The 15,000-nt window shown below is 48.6% G+C and overlaps 1 protein-coding gene across 1 annotated transcript in view; it reads left to right on the forward strand.

Moving 5' to 3' along the window:
• Positions 1–15,000, forward strand: part of apba1a (amyloid beta (A4) precursor protein-binding, family A, member 1a) — a gene marked incomplete at both ends in the record, with an annotated part of 44,041 nt that overhangs the window by 17,997 nt on the left and 11,044 nt on the right. The window contains 4 exons of the mRNA XM_084456860.1: positions 5,435–5,536; positions 6,094–6,133; positions 7,939–8,084; positions 13,508–13,597. Of these exons, the coding sequence (XP_084312986.1) occupies positions 5,435–5,536; positions 6,094–6,133; positions 7,939–8,084; positions 13,508–13,597 (378 nt within the window). The remainder of the gene's footprint in view (positions 1–5,434; positions 5,537–6,093; positions 6,134–7,938; positions 8,085–13,507; positions 13,598–15,000) is intronic.

The raw sequence follows: 15,000 nt of genomic DNA on the forward strand, positions 1-15,000 counted from the left end.
TATATGAGCTGTGAGAATTGGAAGAGGGATGGCAGTTTAGAAAATGTGACTTTTTCCAAAATGCGCCTTTCACCATTCTGAAACTGGTGAAATTGTGCAGAAGACCAAAAGTGTTCCTTGCATTCTGCAATCAAACAAATTGATACGGTAGGTCGATAAAATGGCAGTGTTATATAAAAACCAAAACTCCTTTAGTTGATCCCAGCCAGTACTGATAAGTTCGATATAATTTATTTAAAATAACTGGGTCACTTCCTTTTAATAAAGGGAGAACAAAAGCTGATTTCCATATCCTAGGAATTTCCTTATTTCCCACTGAAAGATTAAAGAGATATGCAAGAGGCCTTGCTACAAAATCTGCTGCCAATTTCAAAAAGTATCCTTACTTTTTGAAATTGGAACAGAGCCCTGTAGTACACCCTCGAACAGAGCCCTGTGGTGTACCCTTGAACAGAGCCCTGTGGTGTACCCTTGAACAGAGCCCTGTGGTACACCCTTGAACAGAGCCCTGTGGTGTACCCTTGAACAGAGCCCTGTAGTGTACCCTTGAACAGAGCCCTGTAATACACCCTTGAACAGAGCCCTGTAGTGTACCCTTGAACAGAGCCCTGTGGTGTACCCTTGAACAGAGCCCTGTGGTACACCCTTGAACAGAGCCCTGTAGTGTACCCTTGAACAGAGCCCTGTAGTGTACCCTTGAACAGAGCCCTGTAATACACCCTCGAACAGAGCCCTGTGGTGTACCCTTGAACAGAGCCCTGTGGTGTACCCTTGAACAGAGCCCTGTAGTGTACCCTTGAACAGAGCCCTGTAGTGTACCCTTGAACAGAGCCCTGTAGTGTACCCTTGAACAGAGCCCTGTAGTGTACCCTTGAACAGAGCCCTGTAGTGTACCCTTGAACAGAGCCCTGTAGTGTACCCTTGAACAGAGCCCTGTAGTGTACCCTTGAACAGAGCCCTGTAGTGTACCCTTGAACAGAGCCCTGTAGTGTACCCTTGAACAGAGCCCTGTAGTGTACCCTTGAACAGAGCCCTGTAGTGTACCCTTGAACAGAGCCCTGTAGTGTACCCTTGAACAGAGCCCTGTAGTGTACCCTTGAACAGAGCCCTGTAGTGTACCCTTGAACAGAGCCCTGTGGTGTACCCTTGAACAGAGCCCTGTAGTGTACCCTTGAACAGAGCCCTGTGGTGTACCCTTGAACAGAGCCCTGTAATACACCCTCGAACAGAGCCCTGTGGTGTACCCTTGAACAGAGCCCTGTAGTGTACCCTTGAACAGAGCCCTGTAGTGTACCCTTGAACAGAGCCCTGCTGCCAATTTCAAAAGTAAGGATGAATAAGATCGGGTCCTGGTGGTTTTCTGGGATCTAAATTATTCAGGGCTTTGGGAACTTCCTGCACAGAGAAAGATGCAAAATTAAAAGCCTTACTAGTATACACTGGACCAGTACAGGGTTTCACACACACAGAGAGACAGAAGATTTAAAATGCTTGTTAAAACAGTTCAAAATCCCCATTTTGTAACAAAGGTACAGTGCTCACAGAGTTTTTGCTCACAGAAAGTGATTTAATGGTTTTTCAAAATCTCCTGGGGTCATTTAAATTCTTCTGTTCTCCTCTCCTCTCTCCTCCTCCCTGCTAGTCATCACATGTTATTTCTGCTCTCCCTCCGGATGTTTTATTTAGGGAGAGAGAGGGAGAGAGGAAGAGAGAGAGGAGAGAGAGAAGAGAGAGACAGGGAGGAGGTAGAAAGACAGGGAAACAGTGACAGAGAAAAGCAGGAGATGGAGGAGAGAGGGAAACAGTGACAGAGAAAGAAACAGAAAGAAAGAAAGAGAAAGAAAGAGAGACAGATGGTAAATAATTCATCAAGGCTCCGATAACACAAGAGGAGAATGGCTGTTTACCTCAGGTCGCCAAGCCACTGTATACACACACACACACACACACACACACACACACACACAAACCTGCCCGATGATTCCACTGTGAATTCTGATACCTGCTTGTGACACCTGAGTAGGGAATTGTCTGTCAGTCCAACCAACGGAGACTGCGTGCATTAGTACCAACTCAACTCAGAAGACCTGCTAGTTCATTTTCGTCGTGTGTTTTTGTGTAACTGAGGGTTAGTTAGTAAGAATCTTACTTAGCTTCAGCTTATGCTATGGAGAACTTTTGGATGTACCAAGTTGACCATGCTGAAGATGACCAAGTTGACCTGATTGACCGCCATGGTGATGGTGATGGTGAAGATGAGGTTTGCACTAAAACCTTTGTGGCATTGTGATATAGTAGATTACAAAACCTTCCCTTAATTTTCCCTTCTTTCCTGTTCTTATATCTGGCTTTGTTGTCTGTTGATTGTCCATAAAGATGTAAATAATATGATTTGAAGTTCTCCATGTACTGTATATTTCATAATGTTAGACGTATTCAGATATAAGCCATCTTTATATATGAACATTTAGTAGCACAGGCGATCGCAGTTGGGATGGTGTTTGAGGACAGGCTTTTTAAAATAACAATAACAGAGTTGCCAGGTTTGTTCTGTGTCATCCAGCCATCCACCAGTAATAGGTGAGCCGAGCCTACATTCCCAGAATTAGCAACTCCAGCACATTAGACTTAATAGGATTAATAGGATTTTAAGTGTTTATATTATTCTATGTTGCTATACATCTAGAGGTATAGTATCTGTGTGTGACTGTATCAGTCAATGAGGAACTAAATGAAACCGTGGCTCTGTAGCCCGCTGCTTTGCTCCGCTACAGCTATTTCTAGAATTCAGTCTTGGATCGACGCCACAATTCTAGAACACGCAACACGGATCGTTCTTCTACAGTCTTATTTCGGAGTGTGGCCACGCCCAAACTGCTCCGAACAGGCCCCAGGCACTGGACATAAACAGAATTTACAGTCACAGTGTAAATGATATAGCTGTCACTTTAACTAGCATAAATGGATTGCGTGTTCTCAAATGAGGCAGGGGTAATGTCCCACTGCTCAGCCTGGCTTCCCCTGTAAACTAAACTGACAAGGAGGAACCGCCATGTCAACCGAGCACCAGTAGGATTTGTGGTAGTTCCACATTCATTTACTGTGGGCCATGAAATGGAAATCATTGAACCATTGTACCATAAAGTATATCCACGATGGCCGCCTATACTGTACATGTATCTGGATACTGATACTGTATCACATTCAGACAGTGAGATACAGTATAGTTGGCCCTTTACGACATCACACACACACATACACACACACAGACACAAACACACAGACATACACAGACACACACGCACCACTCAGCTTACACCTGCGATAGCACTAGGTAGGGTTTGGGTGTCCAGTTGCCTAGCAATGCCGTGTCCCTCCCTGTGTTTCTCCCTTTCTTCCTGTCCTCTATTTCTACAGTATGATCTCATTGATGCTGTAGATTCCCCTCATCTGCACCAAGGCAATACACAAAACCAATGAAAATAATATAAAATACAGGAGAGCCCCCTTAATATGATACCAGATAATGATTGTGTGTTATTGCTATTGATTTCGTGTTTTCAGCTAACTGTCCAAACAACAAACCATTCACTATAGGCCAGCTCTATCCCACAATGCACTGCACCAACCACTAAACATGTCTGTCTCCCCTCTATATGACGTGTCTTTTCTCCATAGACACTCGCCCCTAGCAGAGGTGACATGTTGTGACTGTGTGTCAGCTTGCAGCGGTGTGTTGTGCAGTCGTCTGTTTTGTGTGCATGTCACCGTGCTGTTTCTGCTGGCCTGACGCGCGTGCCGCCTCTGCACTTCACTCTCCAGACAGCCAGGGTGGGATGTGTTGAGACAGACAGGGTGGGGTGTGTTGAGACAGACAGGGTGTGTTGTGTTGTGTTGAGACAGACAGGGTGTGTTGAGACAGACAGGGTGTGGTGTGTTGAGACAGACAGGGTGGGGTGTGTTGAGACAGACAGGGTGGGATGTGTTGAGACAGCCAGGGTGGGATGTGTTGAGACAGACAGGGTGGGGTGTGTTGAGACAGACAGGGTGTGTTGTGTTGTGTTGTGTTGAGACAGACAGGGTGTGTTGAGACAGACAGGGTGGGGTGTGTTGAGACAGACAGGGTGGGGTGTGTTGAGACAGCCAGGGTGGGATGTGTTGAGACAGCCAGGGTGGGATGTGTTGAGACAGACAGGGTGGGGTGTGTTGAGACAGACAGGGTGTGTTGTGTTGTGTTGAGACAGACAGGGTGTGTTGAGACAGACAGGGTGGGGTGTGTTGAGACAGACAGGGTGTGTTGTGTTGTGTTGAGACAGACAGGGTGTGTTGAGACAGACAGGGTGTGTTGAGACAGACAGGGTGGGGTGTGTCAGACAGGGTGTGTTGTGTTGAGACAGACAGGGTGGGGTGTGTCAGACAGGGTGTGTTGTGTTGAGACAGACAGGGTGTGTTGAGACAGACAGGGTGGGGTGTGTTGAGACAGACAGGGTGGGGTGTGTTGAGACAGACAGGGTGTGTTGTGTTGAGACAGACAGGGTGTGGTGTGTTGAGACAGACAGGGTGGGGTGTGTTGAGACAGACAGGGTGGGGTGTGTTGAGACAGACAGGGTGTGTTGAGACAGACAGGGTGGGATGTGTTGAGACAGACAGGGTGGGGTGTGTTGAGACAGACAGGGTGTGTTGTGTTGAGACAGACAGGGTGTGGTGTGTTGAGACAGACAGGGTGGGATGTGTTGAGACAGACAGGGTGGGGTGTGTTGAGACAGACAGGGTGGGGTGTGTTGAGACAGACAGGGTGTGTTGTGTTGAGACAGACAGGGTGTGGTGTGTTGAGACAGACAGGGTGGGATGTGTTGAGACAGACAGGGTGGGGTGTGTTGAGACAGACAGGGTGTGTTGAGACAGACAGGGTGGGGTGTGTTGAGACAGACAGGGTGGGGTGTGTTGAGACAGACAGGGTGTGTTGAGACAGACAGGGTGTGGTGTGTTGAGACAGACAGGGTGGGGTGTGTTGAGACAGACAGGGTGTGGTGTGTTGAGACAGACAGGGTGGGGTGTGTTGAGACAGACAGGGTGGGGTGTGTTGAGACAGACAGGGTGTGGTGTGTTGAGACAGACAGGGTGGGGTGTGTTGAGACAGACAGGGTGGGGTGTGTTGAGCCTGCAGCCAGCTCTTCACTTCCATGGACGTGTTTTTTTTCTCCTGGATGTCATAACTTATTTAGCTCCCTCATCTTTTTTCTCCTTTTCTCCTTTTCCCCCTCCTCTCTGTTTTTTTGTTGTTTTTCTTCTCATTCTCTCTATCTTCTTTCTATCTCTATCTATATCTGCATTTTTACCATTCACTTTTTCTCCTGTTCCTCTCTCTCTCTCTCTCTCTTTCTCTCTCTCTCTCTCTCTCTTTCTCTCTCTCTCTCTCTCTCTCTCTCTCCAGTCTCCAGGCTCAGACTCCGCCTCTCCCCAGGGGGCGGAGTCCTCCAGCAGACACCTGCTACAGGATGACAGCTTGGAGTCTCCGCCCACCTCCAGCAAAGACGTAGGTGTCGGAGATTTAAAAACGAATTTATCCCTGTGTCAATAACACTTAGACTGCGGCAGATAAGAAAATGCTAGGATGGACACTGGAGGATCCTGGCTTTTATTAAAGGGATTTATGCAGATCTTTGCTTTTAGTGATGTGTTTGATTTTCTGTTTGCCTATAGATATTTTTAGAAACATTGCTGTATGTTTTTATTCATGTATGTTTTTTTGTGTGTGGAATGCTTGTCTTTCACGGCTGCAGCATGGGAGAAAGCCCAAGCCTAATTTTACACTTTGTGGGACAATATAATTGAATCTTGAGTCTATGACTCACACCTCACAGAATATGACTCTCTCTGTAGAACTGCTACTGTCCGTATAGCATACTAACTAGTGTTCTAACTGTTCAACAAACCCCACTCGCTAGTGAGACATTGCCAAACAACACAGCTCGGCTAGAACCATTATGATCATTACCATAGAGACACGATGGTGTCACGATGGTGTCAGTGATGATGATGACTATGTGTGTGTAATTTGACTGTAAGGTGTGTCTCTCCTCTAACATGCAGTCCAGAAGAAGCCTGGCCTCCTTCCCCACCTACGTAGAAGGTGAGCTCCTCTGCCCTTCCCCTCACCGTCCTTCCAAACTTTACTGTACTCTACTGTCCTTCGGTTTTTAACCCAACTCTGCTTCCATTTCCTTCTGTACTCGGCTGACTTGGAATTCCCAAGTTCTAGTTTGCTGGTTCTCTCAGTACTGTACTGGTTCTAGTTTGCTGGTTCTCTCAGTACTGTACTGGTTCTAGTTTGCTGGTTCTCTCAGTACTGTACTGGTTCTAGTTTGCTGGTTCTCTCAGTACTGTACTTGTTCTAATTTGCTGGTTCTATCAGTACTGTACTTGTTCTAATTTGCTGGTTCTATCAGTACTGTACTGGTTCTTGTTTGCTGGTTCTATCAGTACTGTACTGGTTCTAGTTTGCTGGTTCTCTCAGTACTGTACTGGTTCTAGTTTGCTGGTTCTCTCAGTACTGTACTGTTTCTAGTTTGCTGGTTCTCTCAGTACTGTACTTGTTCTAATTTGCTGGTTCTATCAGTACTGTACTTGTTCTAATTTGCTGGTTCTATCAGTACTGTACTGGTTCTAGTTTGCTGGTTCTCTCGGTACTGTACTGGTTCTAGTTTGCTGCTTCTCTCAGTACTGTACTTGTTTAGTTTGCTGGTTCTCTCAGTACTGTACTTGTTAAGTTTGCTGGTTCTCTCAGTACTGTACTTGTTTAGTTTGCTGGTTCTCTCAGTACTGTACTTGTTTAGTTTGCTGGTTCTCTCAGTACTGTGCTTGTTGAGTTTGCTGGTTCTCTCAGTACTGTACTTGTTTAGTTTGCTGGTTCTCTCAGTACTGTACTTGTTTAGTTTGCTGGTTCTCTCAGTACTGTAATTAACTGTTTCCGTTGTTGTTATTGTTGTTGTTGTGGTTGTTGTTGTGTGCTGTGCCCCAGTTCCATGCAGATTTGACAGTGTTTAGGCAGAGTAATGTTTGGGCGTTTCTTTAGTAAAGTCTGTCTGATGGAGCAGGACTGCTGAGGTCGTCTAGTCTGAAGATCCACCTCAGCACTCCTGAATGCCGTGAAGCAAGGAAGACAGAGAGAGAGGGGGAGAGAGGGAGAGAGAGGGAGAGAGAGGGGGAGGGAGGGGGAGGGAGAGAGAGAGAGAGAGAGAGAGAGGGGGAGAGAGGGAGAGAGAGGGAGAGAGAGGGGGAGGGAGGGGGAGGGGGAGAGAGAGAGAGAGGGGGAGAGAGGGAGAGAGAGGGAGAGGGAGAGAGAGAGAGAGAGGGGGAGAGAGGGAGAGAGAGGGTGAGGGAGAGAGAGAGAGAGAGAGAGAGAGGGGGAGAGAGGGAGAGAGGGGGAGGGAGAGAGAGAGGGGGAGAGAGGGAGAGAGAGGGGGAGGGAAAGAGGGAGAGAGAGAGAGAGGGGGAGAGAGGGAAAGAGAGGGAGAGGGGGAGAGAGGGAGAGAGAGAGAGAGGGGGGGGGGGGGGGAGGGAGAGAGAGAGGGGGAGAGAGGGGGGGAGAGACAGGGAGAAAGAAATAGAGCACTTTTAAAATAACAGCAGTCGACCAAAGTGCTGTACAAAGGTGGGTCCGAGATAAAAACACCTCTCAAAAAAAACAAGGAAATTACAGCAAACAATACAGACCTTGAACATAAACAAGGCTTGAGCACAGACTGGTTAAAACGCCAGGGAGAAAAGAAGGGTTTTAGGGAGGATTTTAAAAACTCAAGACTATAGTCCCAGGTCCATGTCCTGATATTGACCTTTACACCCTGTATAGTCCCAGGTCCATGTCCTGATATTGACCTTTACCCCCTGTATAGTCCCAGGCCCATGTCCTGATATTGACCTTTACCCCCTGTATAGTCCCAGGCCCATGTGACCCGGAGGACCTGATCGATGGCATCATCTTCGCAGCCAACTACCTGGGCTCCACCCAGCTGCTGTCAGACAAGACGCCCTCCAAGAACGTCCGCATGATGCAGGCTCAGGAGGCCGTCGGCCGCATCAAGGTGAGGGGAGGAGTGGGAGGGAGGGAGGGAGGAGTGGGAGGGAGGGATGGAGGGAGGGAGGAATGGGATGGAGGGAGGAGTGGGAGGGAGGGAGGGAGGAGTGGGAGGGAGGGAGGGAGGGAGGAGTGGGAGGGAGGGAGGGATGGAGGAGTGGAGTGGGAGGGAGGGAGGGAGGGAGGGAGGGATGGAGTGGAGTGGGAGGGAGGAATGGGAGGGAGGGATGGAGGGAGGGAGGAGTGGGAGGGAGGAGTGGGAGGGAGGGAGGGATGGAGGAGTGGAGTGGGAGGGAGGGAGGAGTGGGAGGGAGGGATAGAGGGAGGAGTGGAGTGGGAGGGAGGGAGGGATGGAGGGAGGGATGGAGTGGAGTGGGAGGGAGGAATGGGAGGGAGGGATGGAGGGAGGGAGGAGTGGGAGGGAGGGATGGAGGGATGGAGGGAGGAGTGGGAGGGAGGGATGGAGGGAGGGAGGAATGGGAGGGATGGAGGGAGGAGTGGGAGGGAGGGATGGAGGGAGGGAGGAGTGGGAGGGATGGAGGGAGGAGTGGGAGGGAGGGATGGAGGGAGGGAGGAGTGGGAGGGAGGGATGTGGGGAGGAGTGGGAGGGAGGGAGGGATGGGAGGGAGGGATGGAGGGAGGGAAGGATGTGGGGAGGGAGGGATGGAGGGAGGAGTGGGAGGGAGGGAGGAATGGGAGGGAGGGAGGAATGGGAGGGAGGGATGGAGGGAGGGAAGGATGTGGGGAGGGAGGGATGGAGGGAGGAGTGGGAGGGAAGGAGGAATGGGAGGGATGGAGGGATGGGAGGGAGGGATGGAGGGAGGGAAGGATGTGGGGAGGGAGGGATGGAGGGAGGAGTGGGAGGGAGGGAGGAATGGGAGGGATGGAGGGAGGGATGGAGGGAGGGAAGGATGTGGGGAGGGAGGGATGGAGGGAGGAGTGGGAGGGAGGGATGGAGGGATGGAGGGAGGAGTGGGAGGGAGGGAGGGAGGGAGGGAGGGAGGGAGGGAGGGAGGGAGGGATGGAGGGAGGGAAGGATGACACCCTTAAGGTTTGGGAAACGGGTCGTGAGAGGATTAAACGGTGGAGTGGATTGGATTTGTGTTTTTGATATGAAGATGCATTGATAATAGCGGACATTTTATTTACTAAGGTGTTTTTGATATGATAGGTGTTTTTTGATCGTTGGCTGAATTGCTCTATGCTGTTTTTCTATCTACATGCGTTCCAGTGGGTCTTGGATTGTATGACTAATGTCCATCACATTCTTAATGCACTCTAATGCAACGCTCTTTCATAATGACCACATTACTAGTGAAAAGCTTCATAACATGATGTGGTGAAATGTCAATGATGCTATTCCACGAACGTTTTGTACGAATCTGAAAATATGTGAAAGGTTCAAAACAACAAATTATTTTAAACTCAAGCACCTTACAAAGTTAGATTAAAAAAAATATATATATATATTTACTTTTTTCTTCTTTTTTTTTTTTTAACCTTTGACCGTGTCACTTCCTCTCACTCACATCCACATGTCACATGACCGGGGTGTCTTCCTGTCCTCTTCCTGGTTGCATCAGCCCTGCCCCCCTTTCCTCAGTACCACCCCTCCAACTCATAGTGACTCAGCATTTTGCAGCACGCCTGGTCAAAATGCAGCGAGAGCCTCAAGCCTCAGCAGTCCATACACACACACTTACACACAGCATACACACACGATAGTACACACACACACACACACACACACACACACACACACTCACACACACACACACACACACACACACACACACACACCAATGATGATATCTCTGCTATTTATGATGCGGTCGCATAGCAGCAGCATTACAGTCACGATTGAGTCTCGGGACCCGTTCCAACACTTTTAACACACCTTCCTTTCTCCTTTGCTTACTCATATCCTTGAAGTAATCACTGATGTCATTAGCGCTGAGTTAGAGGTGGTGATTTTCCCCATCTTCGTTAATTACCAGAGAGAGAAGTTAAAGGAAGCATGAATAAAGAGTTGGCAGGGGCGGCGCATGCACTTGGCATACAAGGCAATTGGGGCGCACAATTCTCCGCTAGAACCCCCCCCTGCTCAACACATCTCCCGACAATCGGAATTGCCCGCTAGCACCCCCCCCCCCCCCCCGCTCAACAACCTGTCGGGGGCAGCCAATGCGCTGGGCCTGAGAGTTGGAACTGGGCCGGGGTCTGGGTGGGTGCAGCAGGGGAGACCAGTGACAGAGTAACTCCACACTGTTTACTGGGTTTAACAGTGCATCAGCTATTCTACCCTTCTCATCACCTCAAGACAGTGGGGGAGCTGTGAAGAAGGCCACCTTCAATTCTTTAGTGTGTGTCTATGAACACAATTACAAGGCCTATGAGGTGTGAAATTACTTTTCAAAAATCCAATGAAAAGACATTCTACAGAAGTTGTATACAACAGCCAATAGCAACCCTATCCTTAGTTTACCATGCATTGAAAGACCTTATTTCAATTAAGCTTAAATTTGTTCCCCCAAGACTCGTTAATGATCCCACCAAACCCTGTTATGAGCAAGTAGTGATGAAAGTTAATTAGAACAAACACTATTAGCCTTTGGTATCGATGAGGGAGTCTCATAATCCTTGTAGAGTACAAGAGAGCCCCCTGCTGGACAGGAAGGGTAATGACACAGCCCTGCTCAGTAAATATGACTGTGTCCTCATCTACAGATTCTAGTCCAGAGAAATAAGATATTGTTGTTGATTGACATCAGCGTAAATGTGCTGTTAAATAATATGAGGTAACAGCTGTGCACACTGCCACTCAACCTGCCTGTCCCAACACTAGACTCAACCTGCCTGTCCCAACACTAGACTCAACCTGCCTGTCCCAACACTAGACTCAACCTGCCTGTCCCAACACTAGACTCAACCTGCCTGTCCCAACACTAGACTCAACCTGTCTGTCCCAACACTAGACTCAACCTGCCTGTCCCAACACTAGACTCAACCTGCCTGTCCCAACACTAGACTCAACCTGTCTGTCCCAACACTAGACTCAACCTGTCTGTCCCAACACTAGACTCAACCTGCCTGTCCCAACACTAGACTCAACCTGCCTGTCCCAACACTAGACTCAACCTGCCTGTCCCAACACTAGACTCAACCTGCCTGTCCCAACACTAGACTCAACCTGCCTGTCCCAACACTAGACTCAACCTGTCTGTCCCAACACTAGACTCAACCTGCCTGTCCCAACACTAGACTCAACCTGCCTGTCCCAACACTAGACTCAACCTGTCTGTCCCAACACTAGACTCAACCTGCCTGTCCCAACACTAGACTCAACCTGTCTGTCCCAACACTAGACTCAACCTGCCTGTCCCAACACTAGACTCAACCTGCCTGTCCCAACACTAGACTCAACCTGCCTGTCCCAACACTAGACTCAACCTGCCTGTCCCAACACTAGACTCAACCTGCCTGTCCCAACACTAGGTTCTGACCCAAACCTTAAGACCTACAGTACATTATACACTCATATACACACTCACATACATACATACATACATACATACATACATACATACATACATACATACATAGGGAGGCACATGTGAGACCACACCCCCCCACACACACACGCACACACACACACACACACACACACACACACACACACACACACATACACACACACACACACACACACACACACACACACCCGTTCTGCCTGGTCCTGGTCCCAGCTCTGCTCTAACCCTGCTCCTGTCTGTCTGTGTGTTTGTTCCATGCCAAGCAGACGGCCCAGAAATTAGCCCAGAACAAGAAGAAGGTGCAGTAACTACTTCATTGCCGGATCGCTGTTCTGTAGTAGCCTGTGTTTGTGTGTGTGTGTGTGTGTGTGTGTGTGTGTGTGTGTGTGTGTCTTTCCTGTCTAACCTTTTTCTTTTCCTATTTTTCCGTTCTTCTTACTCGCTACATTTTCTGAATCCAGCAACCAGGTCCTTTGTGTTTACTCTGGAGTCATGTATGCATCTTATTCTGGGCCGTGTCTATGTTCAGTCCAGTCCCTCTCCATTTTTCCATTTCCATGTCAGACATTTTCCATGTCAGACACTAGACGGCAGAGAGAGATAGAGATAGAGAGAGAGAGAGAGAGAGAGAATATTGGCATTAATATTTGGAGATATCTAGTCAACATCTTAATCAGCAGGAAGCTCAGCTGAACTGAACTTGCTGGATGCAGAAAATGGCCGCCGTGCAAGGCTGTCTTCTGTGTGTGTTCTCAGTAGCGTGAAGTCGTATGGTGTTAGTGATCTAGAGGTCGTATGGTGTTAGTGATCTAGAGGTCGTATGGTGTTAGTGATCTAGAAGTCGTATGGTGTTAGTGATCTAGAGGTCGTATGGTGTTAGTGATCTAGAGGTCGTATAGTGTTAGTGATCTAGAGGTCGTATGGTGTTAGTGATCTAGAGGTCGTATGGTGTTAGTGATCTAGAGGTCGTATGGTGTTAGTGATCTAGAGGTCGTATGGTGTTAGTGATCTAGAGGTCGTATAGTGTTAGTGATCTAGAGGTCGTATGGTGTTAGTGATCTAGAGGTCGTATGGTGTTAGTGATCTAGAGGTCGTATAGTGTTAGTGATCTAGAGGTCGTATAGTGTTAGTGATTGTGTAGATGCTCTTTTCTCCAGCACAGTTTCAATATTTGACCTTGTATTTGAGTGTAATTGTGTTGATTGTACCGTAACACACTAAATCCTTCTCACACTCTCTCTCTCTGCCTCTCTCTCTCCCCTCTCTCTGTCTCTCATACTCTCTCTCTCTCTGTCTCTCTTTCTTTATCCTTCCTCTCTCTCTCTCTCTCTCTCTCTCTCTCTCTCTTCTTTTGCTTCATTAAGTGTTCATTATCTTAACCGATGCTGTGTAGCTCAATCCCAGACAGACCTGTAGTAACTGTTAGTCAGTGACTATGGGGTTGTCTTCATGGCTAATGTGATCCCAAAGGTTAGACAACCCTGGACTTAAAAAACTCCAATAGGTATAAGTATCATATTCCTTTACACAATTTAGTTTTTCATTGAATACAGGAGCCTTGGCGAGAGTCTTTAGGTACTGTATGGATGCTCTAGGTATGATGTTGAAGTGGTAAAGTATGATTCTGGTCAAAGATCAAATCAGCGAAACAGACCTTTTAAAGAAGTGTTTAATTGATGCTGAAACTGCACACACACACACACACACACACACACACACACACACACACACACACACTGGTTATGGTTGTACTGTGGACTAACTCAGCTTCAGATGACTTGGAAAGGGTGCTTATTTTCTGTTTTGTCTTGTGTCTTTCATGTTTTGTGTGTGTGTGTGTGTGTGTGTGTGTGTGTGTGTGTGTGTGTGTGTGTGTGTGTGTGTGTGTGTGTGTAAGCAGGCTCCAGAGGGCGAGCCCCAGCCCATGACTGAGGTGGATCTCTTCATCTCCACTCAGAGGATCAAGGTTCTGAACGCCGACTCCCAGGTACACCGTCACCTCCTCTCCTGTGAGGTCTGGAGGTCCCAGGTACACCGTCACCTCCTCTCCTGTGAGGTCTGGAGGTCCCAGGTACACCGTCACCTCCTCTCCTGTGAGGTCTGGAGGTCCCAGGTACACCGTCACCTCCTCTCCTGTGAGGTCTGGAGGTCCCAGGTACACCGTCACCTCCTCTCCTGTGAGGTGTGGAGGTCCCAGGTACACCGTCACCTCCTCTCCTGTGAGGTCTGGAGGTCCCAGGTACTACGTCACCTCCTCTCCTGTGAGGTCTGGAGGTCTCAGGTACACCGTCACCTCCTCTCCTGTGAGGTCTGGAGGTCCCAGGTACACCGTCACCTCCTCTCCTGTGAGGTCTGGAGGTCCCAGGTACACCGTCACCTCCTCTCCTGTGAGGTCTGGAGGTCCCAGGTACACCATCACCTCCTCTCCTGTGAGGTCTGGAGGTCCCAGGTACACCATCACCTCCTCTCCTGTGAGGTCTGGAGGTCCCAGGTACACCGTCACCTCCTCTCCTGTGAGGTCTGGAGGTCCCAGGTACACCGTCACCTCCTCTCCTGTGAGGTGTGGAGGTCCCAGGTACACCGTCACCTCCTCTCCTGTGAGGTCTGGAGGTCCCAGGTACACCGTCACCTCCTCTCCTGTGAGGTCTGGAGGTCACCTGGCTGCTGGGAAAAACAATTTTCCAGAACATATGTAGATGTATGTCCGCTCCTTTGAGCTGCGACCAACAGCTCTATAGCTCACCCCCTCAGTCGTTTGGTTGTTTGGTCCACAAAAATGTCCACAAAAATGTCCATAAAAATGTCCACAAAAATGTCCATAAAAATGTCGACAAAAACTGGTCCTGGCTGCTGATTGGTGTACAGTACGTGGTCGCAGCTGTGTGTGGATAATAGCGGACTTTTGGTTTAATAGGTTTCCTCCTGCTGTGTTTTAAATAGCATGGATGGCATTTTGTGGCATCTGTTACCCTCCCCTACCCATCTCTTACCCTCCCTCTCTCTTTCTCTCTCTTTCTCTCTTTCTCTCACCCTTTATCTCTCTCTGTCTCTCTTTCTCTCTCTCTCTCTCTCTCTCTCTGACTCTCTATCTGTCTCTGTCTCTCTCTATCTGTCTCTCTCTCTGTCTCTCTCTGTCTCTCTTTCTCTCTCTCTCTCTCTCTGACTCTATCTGTCTCTCTCTCTGTCTCTTTTTCTCTATCTCTGTCTGTCTCTTTTTCTCTATCTCTGTCTCTCTCTCTCTCTCTCTCTCTCTCTCTCTCTCTCTCTCTCTCTCTTTCACACCTCATTAGTAAATTAATCAGTGAGTCTATTTCCCTCCTTTCAGCAACTCATGTTCCCACCAGCCAGGTTGCCATGGCAGCCAGAGGGCTAATTAGACAGAGCCCAGGT

Source organism: Borostomias antarcticus (genome assembly GCF_949987555.1).
Source record: "Borostomias antarcticus genome assembly, chromosome: 23".
NCBI lineage: Eukaryota > Metazoa > Chordata > Actinopteri > Stomiiformes > Stomiidae > Borostomias > Borostomias antarcticus.